The 13,941-nt window shown below is 40.3% G+C and overlaps 1 protein-coding gene across 3 annotated transcripts in view; it reads left to right on the plus strand.

Annotated features, from left to right (window-relative positions):
- The first annotated feature begins 2,818 nt into the window (after positions 1-2,818).
- lpcat4 (lysophosphatidylcholine acyltransferase 4) overlaps positions 2,819-13,941 on the plus strand; it is an 11,726-nt gene continuing 603 nt past the window's right edge. The window contains exons 1-13 of one of the 3 annotated variants that reach the window (XM_010768938.1): positions 2,819-3,343; positions 4,861-5,224; positions 6,251-6,363; positions 7,051-7,111; positions 7,286-7,344; positions 8,139-8,173; positions 10,045-10,099; positions 10,434-10,516; positions 11,016-11,141; positions 11,247-11,403; positions 12,631-12,723; positions 12,801-12,936; positions 13,755-13,924. In XM_010768938.1, the coding sequence (XP_010767240.1) occupies positions 3,260-3,343; positions 4,861-5,224; positions 6,251-6,363; positions 7,051-7,111; positions 7,286-7,344; positions 8,139-8,173; positions 10,045-10,099; positions 10,434-10,516; positions 11,016-11,141; positions 11,247-11,403; positions 12,631-12,723; positions 12,801-12,936; positions 13,755-13,924 (1,536 nt within the window). In that variant the 5' untranslated portion in view covers positions 2,819-3,259. The remainder of the gene's footprint in view (positions 3,344-4,860; positions 5,225-6,250; positions 6,364-7,050; positions 7,112-7,285; positions 7,345-8,138; positions 8,174-10,044; positions 10,100-10,433; positions 10,517-11,015; positions 11,142-11,246; positions 11,404-12,630; positions 12,724-12,800; positions 12,937-13,754; positions 13,925-13,941) is intronic. The other 2 variants (XM_010768937.1, XM_010768936.1) reach the window with 2 other exon arrangements.

Genomic DNA, 13,941 nt, shown 5'->3' on the forward strand with positions numbered 1-13,941 from the left:
TTAGATTAAATATGTTGTAGTGCACTGTCACAACCTAGCAAACCTAAATAATATTTGTTTTCGATTATGTTGTTTTTGTAATTGTGGCAGGCCAAAATCGTAATTGCGATTAAAATACGATTAATTGAACAGCCCTAACACACACACAAGCACACAGAGACACACACGCATACACACTTTTTGGCTAACACAGTTCTGTACTGTTATGCTGTTATGTTCAGTTATTGTTCTTATGTTGAACATGAATACATTTACTTTGTAAGTAATTATGGGACGTATTTCTTCTTTCATAGCAATTTTCCTTCATACTTTCTTGCTGTGAAATATCTATTAATTCACTGAGTGTCTTGGTTTTCTAGTAAAAGCCAAACACAGGCTTGATTTAACCATTTCCTTTCCTTCCCTGCAGAGGATGGAGATCATGGGTGGAGGCATGGTGTTGTGAAGAGGATGGAGCGTTCTTATACCAGATTCAGATATTTACAGAGGTTATATAATGTAAATTCTACTCGTATTCTTTACTTCATCCAGACTTCTGTTGTTTCCTGTTTAAACGGCAGCAGATCATCATGTTGATTTTTCCATTTCTTTACAGTTGAAAAAACATAATTTTAAAGTTTTTGGACAGAATATAGAATGAATTACATCATTAAAACAAAACTTTGTCGACATGGCAGCAAAGTAAATAATGTTAGGTTTTATTCTATTAATGTAGTTTTCTCTTATTTTTTCCCATTCTTTTGATTCTCTTTTCGTAGTGACGCATGATTTCAGCATGCTAGCCACCAGTAACATTTACTAAACTGTTTTGTAATTTATGAGTCTGTTTTAACTTATACTGATTTGCTACATGAGAATGTTCTATAAAATGAATAAAAACCTTGAAACGACGTGTTGTCAACCCATGTGAAAAAAGAACAGCTTGGGCTTCATACTTTTTGTTGTGGCACAGGCTGCTTGTTTTTGTCAAAATGTGATGTGGAGAAGTGGAAAGCAAATGAGTTTGGCAGCATGTTTTGATGTACAAACAACGCACTTTCACCGAGAATGTCATGACATTATCTCTCTTTAAAGAACATTCAGATTCTAAACAATGGCAGTAATCAAACTAGGCCAACGTGCATTCACAGTGTTGTAAAAACATACATTTATTTGCTCAAGATGATAACATATTTCACTCACAACCACAAGAAATCTAGGCTTTACGTACCAAGATAACATGATTAATAATTCAAGGACGGTTGTGCAATGTCACTTTGTATATTTAAAAATAAATATAGTGAGAAATGGTTGATTAAATGTACAATAAATATTGCATTATCAAGAGTTTTACATCATTGTGGGGAAGCACATTCTCCCTTTTTGGTGTATTTTCAGGTGTTTAACTTTCTGGACTAGCCAAAAATATACATTTCGAGTTCCTTGTTTTGCCAATACATTTTCAGAAAGACCATATGATGGGCTTCCATACAGAGGCAGAATGCTATTGCCAAAACAGGGTCCCTTTATTTTTACTGCAAACAACTGCATGTAGAACTTGGCAACCTATATGCAATACATCATGGTTACAATCGTATCACAATATACATTTAATTCGATTAGAAAAAAAGCAGAGCACAAAGAAAACGTTGCAGATGTCTTTTTCTCTACAAAGCGATTGTTAATGTTCTGATTTGGGTGTGTGCGTTTTTGTGGTTTTGGTATCAGCAGCTCCACCCGGCAGGGAGAACAAAAGCAAGTAGGGTAAAGGGAAAACTGGTGAGCAGAAAGCCTGCACAGTTTTTGTTAGTCGTTTTCCAATGCTGGTAGCAGTTGTGGTGTTTCCTCGCTGCGTTTCCAAGACATTACCTGGACAGATTTTTGCAAATATTAAAGGGTTGAAAATCAATGCTAATTTGAGCTTTAACCTCAGGAATTATTGCTAGATGTAGCATCTAATGCTACTTTCAAGGCAAGGACAAGCTTGGATATTTAATGAAAGAAAGATAACTTTGAAATGAATATGCTTTATTCTGATAATATGAGTAAGTGGGTTAGAGTGCCACACTCTTTTAAGACTGAAAAGATTGTAAAATTATGAAAAATAAAAGAGAGGGCTTATAGTTTTGGTCTACCCATGGCACTAGCACATGGCTTGCTGATGTCCTTTCCACTGTGTCATTTGACTTAGTTTTTTCACTTCCTCTGCCAATCTAAAAAGGTTTGGGTAACAGGGTTAAACGCATGTTGAGGGACACACCTTCTGTGCAAAATTACTGTTATTTAAAATATGTTTATGATTTAACAAATTGATTTTACCATTACAACAGACATATATCAATAGAATAATACCAAAAAAAGTAAATAAAAACCCTATTTTAAATGTTATATTTGACATGCAAGTTGGTCACCATGAAGCGGGGACAAGAGAAAAATGCCATTTTAGGGGGTGTTCGAGTCGAGAGCTATTTATTTGATCATTTAAATAATATTTTGAAACCACTTTTTCTACAACTTGATATACATTTTTGTCTCAAGAAAAGTATGTTTAACACAAGTGCATGTTTTAGCTTGTTGGGCATGGATTATTAGATCTTTTATATTGGGGACATGAAATGTCCTCCAATTCTGGAATGACCCAGATAGCGAACTATATTAAGAACATTAGAATAACATTACAAACGGTTTCTATTGGCAGTGATGGGCTTCCATAAACACTTCGTGTCCCCAAAGAGCCTTGAGTACCGGGGGTTCAGGTTCGGGAGCTGACTGGTCAGACCTGCCTTACCGACCCATGTGGGAGGACCTACATGGGGAGGACCGGATCCGCCCCTGAGTCGCAGTTGGCCGGTCTGCACACTGAGAGGGGGCGGGACAGGTGAGGAGGAGAGCGTATACAAGAAAGAAAAGGATGGTCAGTTCTTTAGGAAGGTGTGTTCTTCGCCATGTGTTAGAAAGGGACAAGAAAAGTTTATTTTTAGTTAATAATCGTCGTGTTTCCGGGATTTATTTGTCCCCGTTTTCTGTGCGGAGTACTTTTCAAACGTCAACGGTTAGTTTTTTAAACCGAACGTAGGCCTACTATTTTTAAATACGACTGCGCAAGACCCTTCAGTTTGTTTTCAGTGAAGCGAGCCTTTGTCAGCGCACAGGATCGACTTTTAATTTATTTTGAAAACGTGTCTTCGAAGCATAGAGGAGTGGAAATACCTTTTTTTGACTTTTAAACGCATTTTTTGTTGTGTTTTTATTTTTTTGGTAAACTACTTGCCCTGTAGTCATGGAGAGGGACGACTGTCACTCAGCAACGCGCACACATCCGTTTTTTCACGAGTTGAAGATGACCCGTACGCAGAGGATAAGGGTAACGTTCATATATTTAAAGCAAAAAGTATAAAGACATAAGATGTTTATGCCTGAAAACAGGACACAATGGCACTACATAACACGTAGTTATAATAAAAAGGCGAAATAAGTACAACAGGTGCACGCCACCTGAAACTAACCTGGCAGTAATGGGCAATAGTGGTGTAAAGTAAAGTAGATTTACTCAAGTACTGTACTTAGGTATACTTTTCAGGGACTTGTACTTTGCTGTACTTCTACCCCACTACAATTCACAGGTAAATATTGTTACTTCTACTCATAAACAACAAATTCACAAGCTACCCTGCAGCATACCAAGTATTTTAAACAAGCTCCACCTTAACCAGCTTTGATAACACTTTAATGCATCAATAATTATAAAAAATATCATATTATTCTGTGGGTCAATCTGCACAATGACCACTTTTACTTTTTCTACTTTAGGGATATTTAGATTCCACTACTTTTGTACTTTTACTTGAGTGACATTTTGAATGCAGGACTTACTTGATACAGAGTATTCGTACACTCTGGTACTTCTACTTTTACTGAAGTGTCTGATTACCTTTTCCACCTCTAGCTAGAGTTGTCCTCTGTACATACTGCTTATTTAAACATTAACTTCTAATGTGTTTAAATGCTGTGCTTTGAGTCAGTGGGATAAGGGTGCTATATTTGGACATCTGTTTAAACTAATGGTTTTCCTTCTATGGTCATTTTTTACATGGCTTATTTCTGGAGTTTTTTTTTTAAGGGAACAAAGAGTCTTTCACTTTTCACTCTCTGACTCTGGGGCCTAGGCAAAACAGCCGAGTCATAAATGTGTTTCAGGCACAGGCTAGCATGTCAGAGGGGAACAACATGCCACAGAGTTGCATAACTCTACGACTGACAAGTTAGTAGAGCTGAGCCACATGGCTGACATTGGTGTCATCATGTTCACAGCAATATGTATCCCATTCAGAAACGCATCTAAGATCATTGAAATTGATGGTCAATCCACTGTTAAGTATGGACTGACACGTTTCTAAGTTGATATACAATGAACATAGAATTCATGAGCATCAAAAGTCACTATGAATCGTAACAGCTTTAAATTGACGTATTAAATCCAAAGACATTAGTTTAAAAAGAGACATTAAGCCATTTTTATGTAGTTCACAAAGTGTTCCCTGTCGACGCATATGATGTTTTAATTTACAGCTGCAACGATTTAAGTGACCGGAAAATAATCCGTTACCATTTTGATGTTTTTAATTAATCATAAAAGTATTTTTTCATGCTAAAATGGCCGAAAATGCAGATTTCAGCCCCTCCAACATGAACATTTCCTGCATTTCTTAGTTTTTTTTTACTAAAATACATCTCATTGGGCTTTGGACTGTCACAACAATACAACTAAAAACATGACCTTGGGTTTTCAGAGAATTCAGCTCTTATTATAGAAAATGGTCAGTTTATTCAATTATGTAATCGTTATCATCCACCGTAATTTATATATCTTCTGATCTCCAGGGCATCATCCTGGGCAGCGTGCTCTTCCCTCTGCGCATCACCCTGACGGCCCTCATCTTCCTCATGATGTGGCCCCTGGCGCGGCTCCGGTCCGCCGGCCTGTCTGCGGAGGAGTGCTCTCGCCCCATCACTGGGTGGAGGCGCTGGCTCCTCCACCCAATCATCAAGTTTCTGAGCCGATCCGCCTTCTTCTGCCTGGGCTTCATGTGGATAAAGGTCAAAGGTCGCTGTGCGGACCTGAAGGAGGCGCCGGTGCTGGTGGTGGCGCCTCACAGCAGCTTCTTGGACATGGTGGTTCTGCCTCAGACGGAGCTGGCAACGGTGGTGTCGCGGTCGGAGAACACCAGCCTGCCCGTCGTAGGAGGTGAGAGAGACACACACACACACACACACACACACACACACACACACACACACACACACACACACACACACACACACACACACACACACACACACACACACACACACCAGCCAGTGCTGACATGATAGAAATTAAATCTGGATACACTCCCCATCTTATAATATTTGAAATGAAACTGTCAAAACCTCACTTGCTACAGCTTCTGTTTTTCTTCTTAATCTTCTATTGATTGTTATATGAATAGGAAGGCATTGCGTACCTTTGATCCCCCTGCTGTTTAAGGCCCTCCTTCACTCTCCTGGTGTAGTGGAGCTCATGCAAGCAGGTGTAAATGACATTGATTGTTTGAAGTGTCAGTCGCACACTGTGCTCTGTTAGTTGGGTTGCTGTCCCTTTGCGGAAAAACACATATATCTAGATGTTCAGACTTCTTGCTGGTGTACCTTCTTCCCCTTCATACTTGGAATATCTTCTAGTAGGGGACACACAGAATAGAGGTGAAGTGTGAAAATGAGAATCACTGTGGGGACACATAATCAAAGGCAGGCAGGGAAAAGTGTAAATGTTTTGCTTTGAATTGTGAGAAAAGTGAAGAAATGGAGCGTTCCCCCTGCCAACAACCGAGTACTGTTTGTTACTAGGCAACTGTCGGAGTGCCTGGATGACGTCATGTTTGACCAAATGAATGTCTAAAGAGACTGGCAGAGAGAAAAGCAGCTAAACCCAGGTTGGCGAGTTTGTTTTGCCGCGCACAGAGAAAAGTGTCATAATTGTACGTCATGCAATCGGCTCTCGCTAATCGGCATTTTTAGAGAGCACCGATCGATCGGCAGAGAGTGAGTATCGGTCGATATCAATCGGCATCCGATCGATCGGAGCATCCCTACCCAAAAAGATAAACAAGTGACTCAGCCTGTTGGCTTCTACATCTCTCTGCCTGCTTTGGCACTTCCTCCCTTTTGGTTCTGGTTCTGATTTTCCCTTTTTTGTTCTTGTGTAATCGTTCTGTTCTCGTTGACGTTTCAGCCCTGCTGGAGTTCAACCAGTCAGTGATGGTGAGCAGGAAGGATCCGGAGTCGAGGAGAAAGGCGGTTGCTGAGCTGACCGAGAGGCTGACCTCCGGCGGATACTGGCCTCAGGTGAGAAACCTTCTGGGAGATAATCTGCTGCATCTTGGGTATATTTAGGTGGTAACACAAATAAATAAGTTGTTGTTTACAGAGCTAATAATGACCACAAACTATCCAAACACTTTCTGGCACTTCATGTTCCCTTGTCTCAAAGTCAATGTGTTTTTGGATGTATGTCTTTAACACAAGATAAACACACATCCAAGTATTGATCTACAGCTTTAAATAAATCAGATGGTAAGTTGTTTTTTTGTTGCGGGAACAACAACAACAAGAGTAGCTTCCAAGTTGGCCTTAGAATGAGGTCATCCCCGCAGTGCTCGATTAAAGGAATGCCCCAAATGACGACGACAACAACATCAACAGTGCACACCTCACTGAAACCGTTAAGTCTTTGCTTGTTATGGCTTCACATCTCTGATTCAGCCCGAGCAAACAGCTGATCAAGATTAGATAAAGCGTTTTGTTTTGGAACCGGAGAGAGCAACACATGTTTCTGGACTTAGTATTATTCCATCCTTTTTAGTTACAGTGGGAACATTTTCAAACTTCAGGAACAGAAGGATGGATAATAAACTCATTTGTCGACATCACAGAAGACAGATTGGCTTAATTTAAACTGCTGGTAGATTTCTGTTATTCCTGGCTGTCCGTAAACTCACCTGCTCATAAATCACACGTCTACTTGTTGGCTAGATGCTGATGTTTCCCGAGGGAACCACGACTAACGGCAGCTCTTTAATCAAATTCAAACCTGGTGAGTACACGTCTGTCTCCTTTCTTCCTATCAGTTTGTTCCCCCTTTGGAACAAATCACACAGGAATGAGTGGCATGAAAGGGAGAAAAGGGCGTAGCAGCTCATTGTCTTTGCTTCTACAGCGACGCTAACATTCCTGTCCGTCTCGCTTTTGTTTTTCTCAATGTCTTCAGGTGCCTTCCTCGCGGGCGTCCCTGTCCAACCGGTTCTGCTGCGTTACCCCAACAAGCTGGTGAGTGGAGTCAAGGAGCTGTTTCTCAAGAGTGTGTGTGTGTGTGTGTGTGTGTGTGTGTGTGTGTGTGTGTGTGTGTGTGTGTGTGTGTGTGTGTGTGTGTGTGTGTGTGTGTGTGTAAACATAAACATTTAGCTTGTCATATATTGACACTTAATGTTTACAGAAATACAAAACATTTACTAGTGACAAGATCTTTCAAGGAGGAGATAGTATCAGCACTTTGTTGACTGCATGCAGAAGGGTTGAACTCCAAACAAATAGTTATTTTTAAAATGTAAGAGATGATCTGAAAGGATAACAGATCCGAATCGAAAGTTTATTGGAACAACAGTCACACTGTTTCGTTTCTCAGTCGACCAACCTGTGTGACTCGATTCCCTCCCAGGGGCGGGCTTTGTTCTGCTGCTGCTGCTGCACTTTGTTTTTGACTGTTCCTATCCCTCCCTCGGATGGGTGTGTACACTACAGTCACATCCCGTTCCTATGTTATAATAAAAAAGCATATTTATTATTATAAGTCCCCCATTATTATCTCCTGTCTTGACCAACAGGATTTCCTAAAATGCCCGCCTGGTCTGGATGTACATTTCCCCAGACTGTAGCTATGTTTATGTACACACTGTTATATGTGTCCACTGTGTTTGAACACCGGAGCATGTCAGGGTGTGTAAACGGGTCAAAGTGACTGGAATTGCACGTGCTATAATAAATGAATCCCCACCGTGTGTGTTACTAAAGATGTTCTGCTTCACCTGTTTGTGTTTCACCATCTGTTTATGACTCTCCCTCAGGATTCTGTTCGCTGGACGTACAAAGGAACATCCTGGTGAGCGAAACTCCACTCTCTCTTTCCACTTTCAGTGTTTAAAGAGGCCCAATTAAGTTCTCTGGGGTTTTCCCTTTCCTGTAGTGTGTCCTATAGGTTTTATATCCATGTCAATGTTTTGCAAATATGCAAATGTGTGTGTTTTTGTTTTTTAATTCTCGTTCTCTCCACTGTTTTTGAGGATATAATTATTAGGGCTGTCCCGAATACTATTTTTCGGGTTCCGGATATTCAGTAGTAATCAGCAGCGAATATTCGGCCCGGGGGGGGCAGGGCAGGGCCGGGCCGTGGGAAGTGCAGCACCCCCTGATGGAGGACAGGGAATCTGTACGTCCACAAGATTAAATGGAAATATAAAACAACTACAAAAAAATCGATCTTTTTTATATCGGTGTTTAGAGTTGTACCCCCTAGATCAGGTCTCTGTAATTGTGTGCTCAGAGTGCACCAGATTGAAGCATTTAACTTTAAAATGTTGGAAAAAAATAAATCATCAGCGAAGCGCTTCAACACGTGTATTTCGGTTTATTCACGGCCTTCATTTTGTTATTTTACAGTATTGTTGCTTTATAGTTATTTGTTAATGTATTTATCCCAATTTGTATTGCATTGTGTTTGTTACTTTCGTTGCAGTTGTATATGCCTTAAATGCCTTGGCTTCCTATTTGTATGGACATGCTTTTATTTTGAAGGAGAGTTAGCGCTGTTGACAGGAAGTTGTTGTTACTATGGAAACAACGTGACGGGATTAACGGAGAAAAGTCATATCTATAATGTACATATAAAGACGGAGAAAGTAAACAATAACGTTTATGGTTAAGTGTTAGCACCCCCCGAAGAGACACAAGCTCTTACGTTGATATTGGAGATTTCAATAAATTCTATTTGGCACTGTTTGGCACCCGCGAAAATTGAAAAAAAAACGAATAACGAAATTGAAACCCGAATAGTACTCCAACCAGGGGCGCCGTAAGGGGGTGAAAAGTTAGGACGATTCTAAGGGCCCGTGACTGACAGGGGCCCAAACAATTTTAGAACATTAAGAAAACATTTTTTAAATAACCTTTCATCATTCATCAATAATTAACATTAATAGAACGTTGTATTGATAATGTACTCACTAAACTTACTATTCATTTAGCTTATTTTCTTCCAAAAGTTAATTATCCAAAGCCTCTGTACACCCCCTTCTATTTACATGCAATGGTTTGGTCCTGCCTCCAACCACGGTGCTGCTGCACCGGCACTTGAATGGAATACAACATATATATATCAAAACAAAAAGCTAACATCTCATTTCAATTATACATTTCAAACACAGTATTTTTCGAAATATTTAAGTTATATTTATTTGGATTTATGCATTCATGTTGAGAATGTTCCATTCAAAAATGTTATTATTAAAAAGGCATTTACACCATAAAAGATTACTATTGAGATCTAGGAATGTTAGTCTTATATCAAATAGTGAATTCTACTGCAGCAGAATGTTGCACGTCTGCACAGTGTTATAGTTCCACAGCTCAGTGTCAGTATGTAAATATTGTGCAGTTAGTATTGGACTACAAGATAGATGCAAGCCTGTACAGGTAGTTATTTAAACCATAAATGGGTGGGTTGGGTTCTGGAGGTGTGGTTACAGCAATTGTGCTTGGTTGGCGTGGCCTGTGCCTGGTGGTGGGGCCCAATGTGATATCTTTTCATGGGGCCCAAAATCCCTGGCGGCGCCCCTGACTCCAACTAACGAATATTCGGGTACAGCCCTAATAATAATAATTTGAAACAATTGTTGGATAAAATAATACCACGGGTAGCAGTTGCACACCGTGACAGTTTTGCTTGTATCTAATATTTGCTCTTTTGTCCGTTAGGGTGGAGACCCTCTGGTACACAGCTTCTCAGTTCTACACAAACAGCACTGTTGAGGTGAGAAGGGTAACCAAATCTTCCTCGCAGAAAATGTAAGCTAATATGGCTTTGTGTCACATTGCATTAACATGTGCCTTTTTTATAAAGAGGAACTTAACACCATGCGGAAAATATGGTAGATAACTAAGTACACTGTGACATCACTGTTGGCGTAGTAACAGGTGCAGCACGTGACTGATCCTGATCAGCCGTGTTGTAACACACAAACAGGAGAGATCAGTACTTAAGCTTGGTGTACATTCCTTATTTTATTGGTGAGACGATTTAATTCCACCCTGTGTTTACCTGCTACTATCTCTACAATGTGTGTGTGTGTTTCTCTGTGCTGCAGTTCATGCCAGTTTACACCCCGTCAGAGGAGGAGAAGAAAGACCCCAACCTGTACGCAGACAATGTTCAGAAACTCATGGCCAAGTGAGTAGCGTAATGTTTTATGATCTATATCCGCCCATTTGTGTGTCACTGTGTCATCTACAGTCTGTAAGGATTTAAGATAAGATAAGGGGGGAAATCATGTGATGTAAGGAGAGAATAGGGACAGGAGTAAAAATAGGTCAGGGATAAATAAAGCATAAATGGTTCTAAATATATGATCATTTATCGACTGTGGACATTTCTCAAACAAACAAACAAAACAAACATGGTTCTTGTTGTTGTTATTTCCCCTTTCTGCCACTAGATACTAATAAAGAGCCATATTGTTAATGAAAAACTTAAGGCACAAAGCTCAAGCCACAGCATTTTCTTTCTGGCTATTCTTACCCACAGTCCTTTGCAACTGTGTGCAAGCTACGTGGAACAATATGTACTTTAAGGTTGAGCTGAGCTATATTTAGCTGACCACCGCATACAGCAGAGACTTCCCATTATGCTGGATGTCTGCTGTCTCTTATGATGTGTGTTTCTGCTGCAGGGCCCTCGGGGTGCCGTCCACAGATTATGTGATGGAGGGCCGGGTCCCTGTGAATAAAGTGGGGGGTCTTTCTCTCCCCATCGATTCTCCTGCCAGGGACACGCTCTCACTGCTGCACCAAAGCGGGTAAGAGAAGATCTTTGTTTCGCTTCAGTTCTGTGAAAGCTCCTTTTTGTCGTTGTCTCACCATCTTTGTCTCTCTCTCTCTCTCTCTCTCTCTCTCTCTCTCAGTCTGGAAGCTCATGACGTGGAAGCAGCGCTGGTCAGAATGATTGACAGGTGTCAGTCAGGAGCTCAGGGGTCAAAGTGCAGCTCAGAGGAGCTCGCCTCCATCCTCGGGCTAACGGACGCACAGACAGCCGGGAACATCTGCAGCTTCTACTCCAAGGTACAAACTGTTGTTGTTGTTGTTGTTTGTGTGTCTATTGTTTACTGACATTATCTTCTTGGGCTTTTTGCACGAGTGTTTAATTACATCTGTGTTTTTGTTAAAGTACTGAATGTTCTCAATACGTTTGATACATCTGCCACGACTTGTCTAGTGTAATGTTTTTCACAATCAACATGCGACTTCAAAGCCTTTGAACTGCTCCCTGATGCAGTCCAACACTCTTCAGAGGGGAATTAGCACCTTTTTATACATTTTCTATGATTTGTTGTTGAAGTGGAACATGCCTACAAATATGATACCTCTAATATAATAGTATAAACCAAAATAAGTCGCTGCTTCTAAATGATAAGACTGTGCACAGCAACTACTAAAGCAGGGCTTGGGGGAGCTAACCTGCAAGCTGCATGTCGTTAACCCTTAGATTCATAAGTGGCTCTTTTTGGACCCGGTGGTTTTCTTGAAGTATCTTTGTAGTTACATTTTTTTATCATTTCATATTCCAGCTATTCCTCAAAAAACATGTTTTGGATATCATGCCATTCAATTTTTTTATTTACATTTTAAGAAATTATAGTTTTTGTATATCTACCCCAAGCTTCCATAAGTGGGTCAAAAATGAACCGCATGCATTTTGTAGACCACACAGGCTACATCACAAGTGACACCTCTCAGGGAGATTATTGTACACAGCAAGATCTGATGCCTGTCAGTATAATAATAATAATAATAATAATACATTATATTTGTATAGGGCTTTTCAAGGACTCAAAATCGCTTTACAATATAAGGGAAGGTTAGGGTGGGGGGTATAGGACTAAACTTGATCAACCGGCATGGATTGATGGGGAATGGGGGCTATGAGTAGACAAGAGGAGAAGAGATGAGTTTTGAAAAGGGTCTGGAATACTGTGAGGGTCTCAGAATAGCTGAATTAACGTTTTTTTCAAAATGTAAAACAAATGTCTATAAATAGTGCAAAATTAAATATCAAATATTTCTAGTGTGAACCAAAATATAATACTAAATATTATACAAGTGATTTCTCTTCACCAAAATGACAAAGATGGCATAAAAACACATTATTCTAATACGGGTCCTTGTTGACCCACTTATGGACGAGTGTAGTGACTCGTGCGTCTGAGGGTTAGTAATTGACTTTCTAGCAAATTCATTTAACTGCAATTCCTGTTTGCATTCATCTCAAGAAACCTGCTTGTTTTTCAGGATGAGTCTGTGGACCTGAGGCAGATCTATTTAAGTGTTTCCGCTGTGTCAGGATTTGTCAGCTTCAGCACACTGCTCCACACGGCTTTCACTGTAAGTCCTGTTTTATTTATTAGTTTCTACGAATAGCTTTTCAGAATGCTTCTAAATGCACGGTGTTTGTCTCGCAGCTGTTTGACGCAGAGGGCAGCGGCAGTCTGAGTGCAGAGCAGCTGTCCGGCCTCATGGGGGCGCTGCTGGGGTTCCCTCAGCATCGAACAGCTGATCTCTACTCTCAGGTGTCTGATGAAGGCCAGCTGACTGAAGGTGAGGACCAATAAGCAATCAGTGAGGGATCATAACAGTTCACTATCCACTAGTGTCTCAGTCCTCTTGTTACATTGAGATTATACGCAACAAAATGTGGTATAAAATTACTTTTTTGGAGTTAATGAAGGTTTACTTAGGCCACTCACAAACCAGCTCAAAAACAAACAAAGTATAATCTGTAAAAATGTTACATCACACAGAAACTTAGATTTAACATTTACTTTTTCAATGCTAAACACCTTTTTAAGTTTGTTCTGTTCCTCTTCCTGTGAAATGTTTTAGTAACATAATAAATCTAAAAGGCAACTGCCCTCACTGAACATGTGTGTCATGGGGGGGGGCGTAGTAATCAGCAGCGAACCGCTTCAACACGTGTATTTCGGTTTATTCACGGCATTCATTTTGTTATTCTACAGTATTGTTGTGTTATAGTTATTTGTTAATGTATACAACCCAATTTGTGTTCTTTGAAATTTAAAGAGAGAAGGAGAGTTAGCGCTGTTGACAGGAAGTTGTTGTTGCTATGGAAACAACGTGACGGAGATTAACGGAGAAAAGTCATATCTACATATAAAGACGGAGAAAGTAAACAATAACGTTTATGGTTAAGTGTTAGCACCCCCGAAGAGGCCCAAGCTCTTACGTTGATATTGGAGATTTCAATAAATTCAATTTGGCAGTCGAAAAAAAATACGAATAACGAAATTGAAACACGAATAGTGCTCCAACGAATATTCGGGTACAGCCTTAGTGTGTTATAATTTAAGTGTCAAAAACCATTGAAATCCTCATTAAATCCGCCTCGTTGTTCACAGAAAATCTGCTGCGGGTGCTGACGAGCCACCCGACCTATCAGAAGGTGGTGAAGGAGTACTTGCAGCCTGAGGAGGAGGCGGGCTCTCAGCTGGCCAATGGGAAGGCTGTAAACAACAACGGAAACACGCTAAACGGCCACGGATCCATCAACTACAAGAAGTTTGAATAGGGATAAAGTAAATAGGA

The sequence above is a fragment of the Notothenia coriiceps genome, unplaced genomic scaffold (genome assembly GCF_000735185.1).
Source record: "Notothenia coriiceps isolate Sejong01 unplaced genomic scaffold, NC01 NC01_scaffold00006119, whole genome shotgun sequence".
In the NCBI taxonomy this organism is placed as follows: domain Eukaryota; kingdom Metazoa; phylum Chordata; class Actinopteri; order Perciformes; family Nototheniidae; genus Notothenia; species Notothenia coriiceps.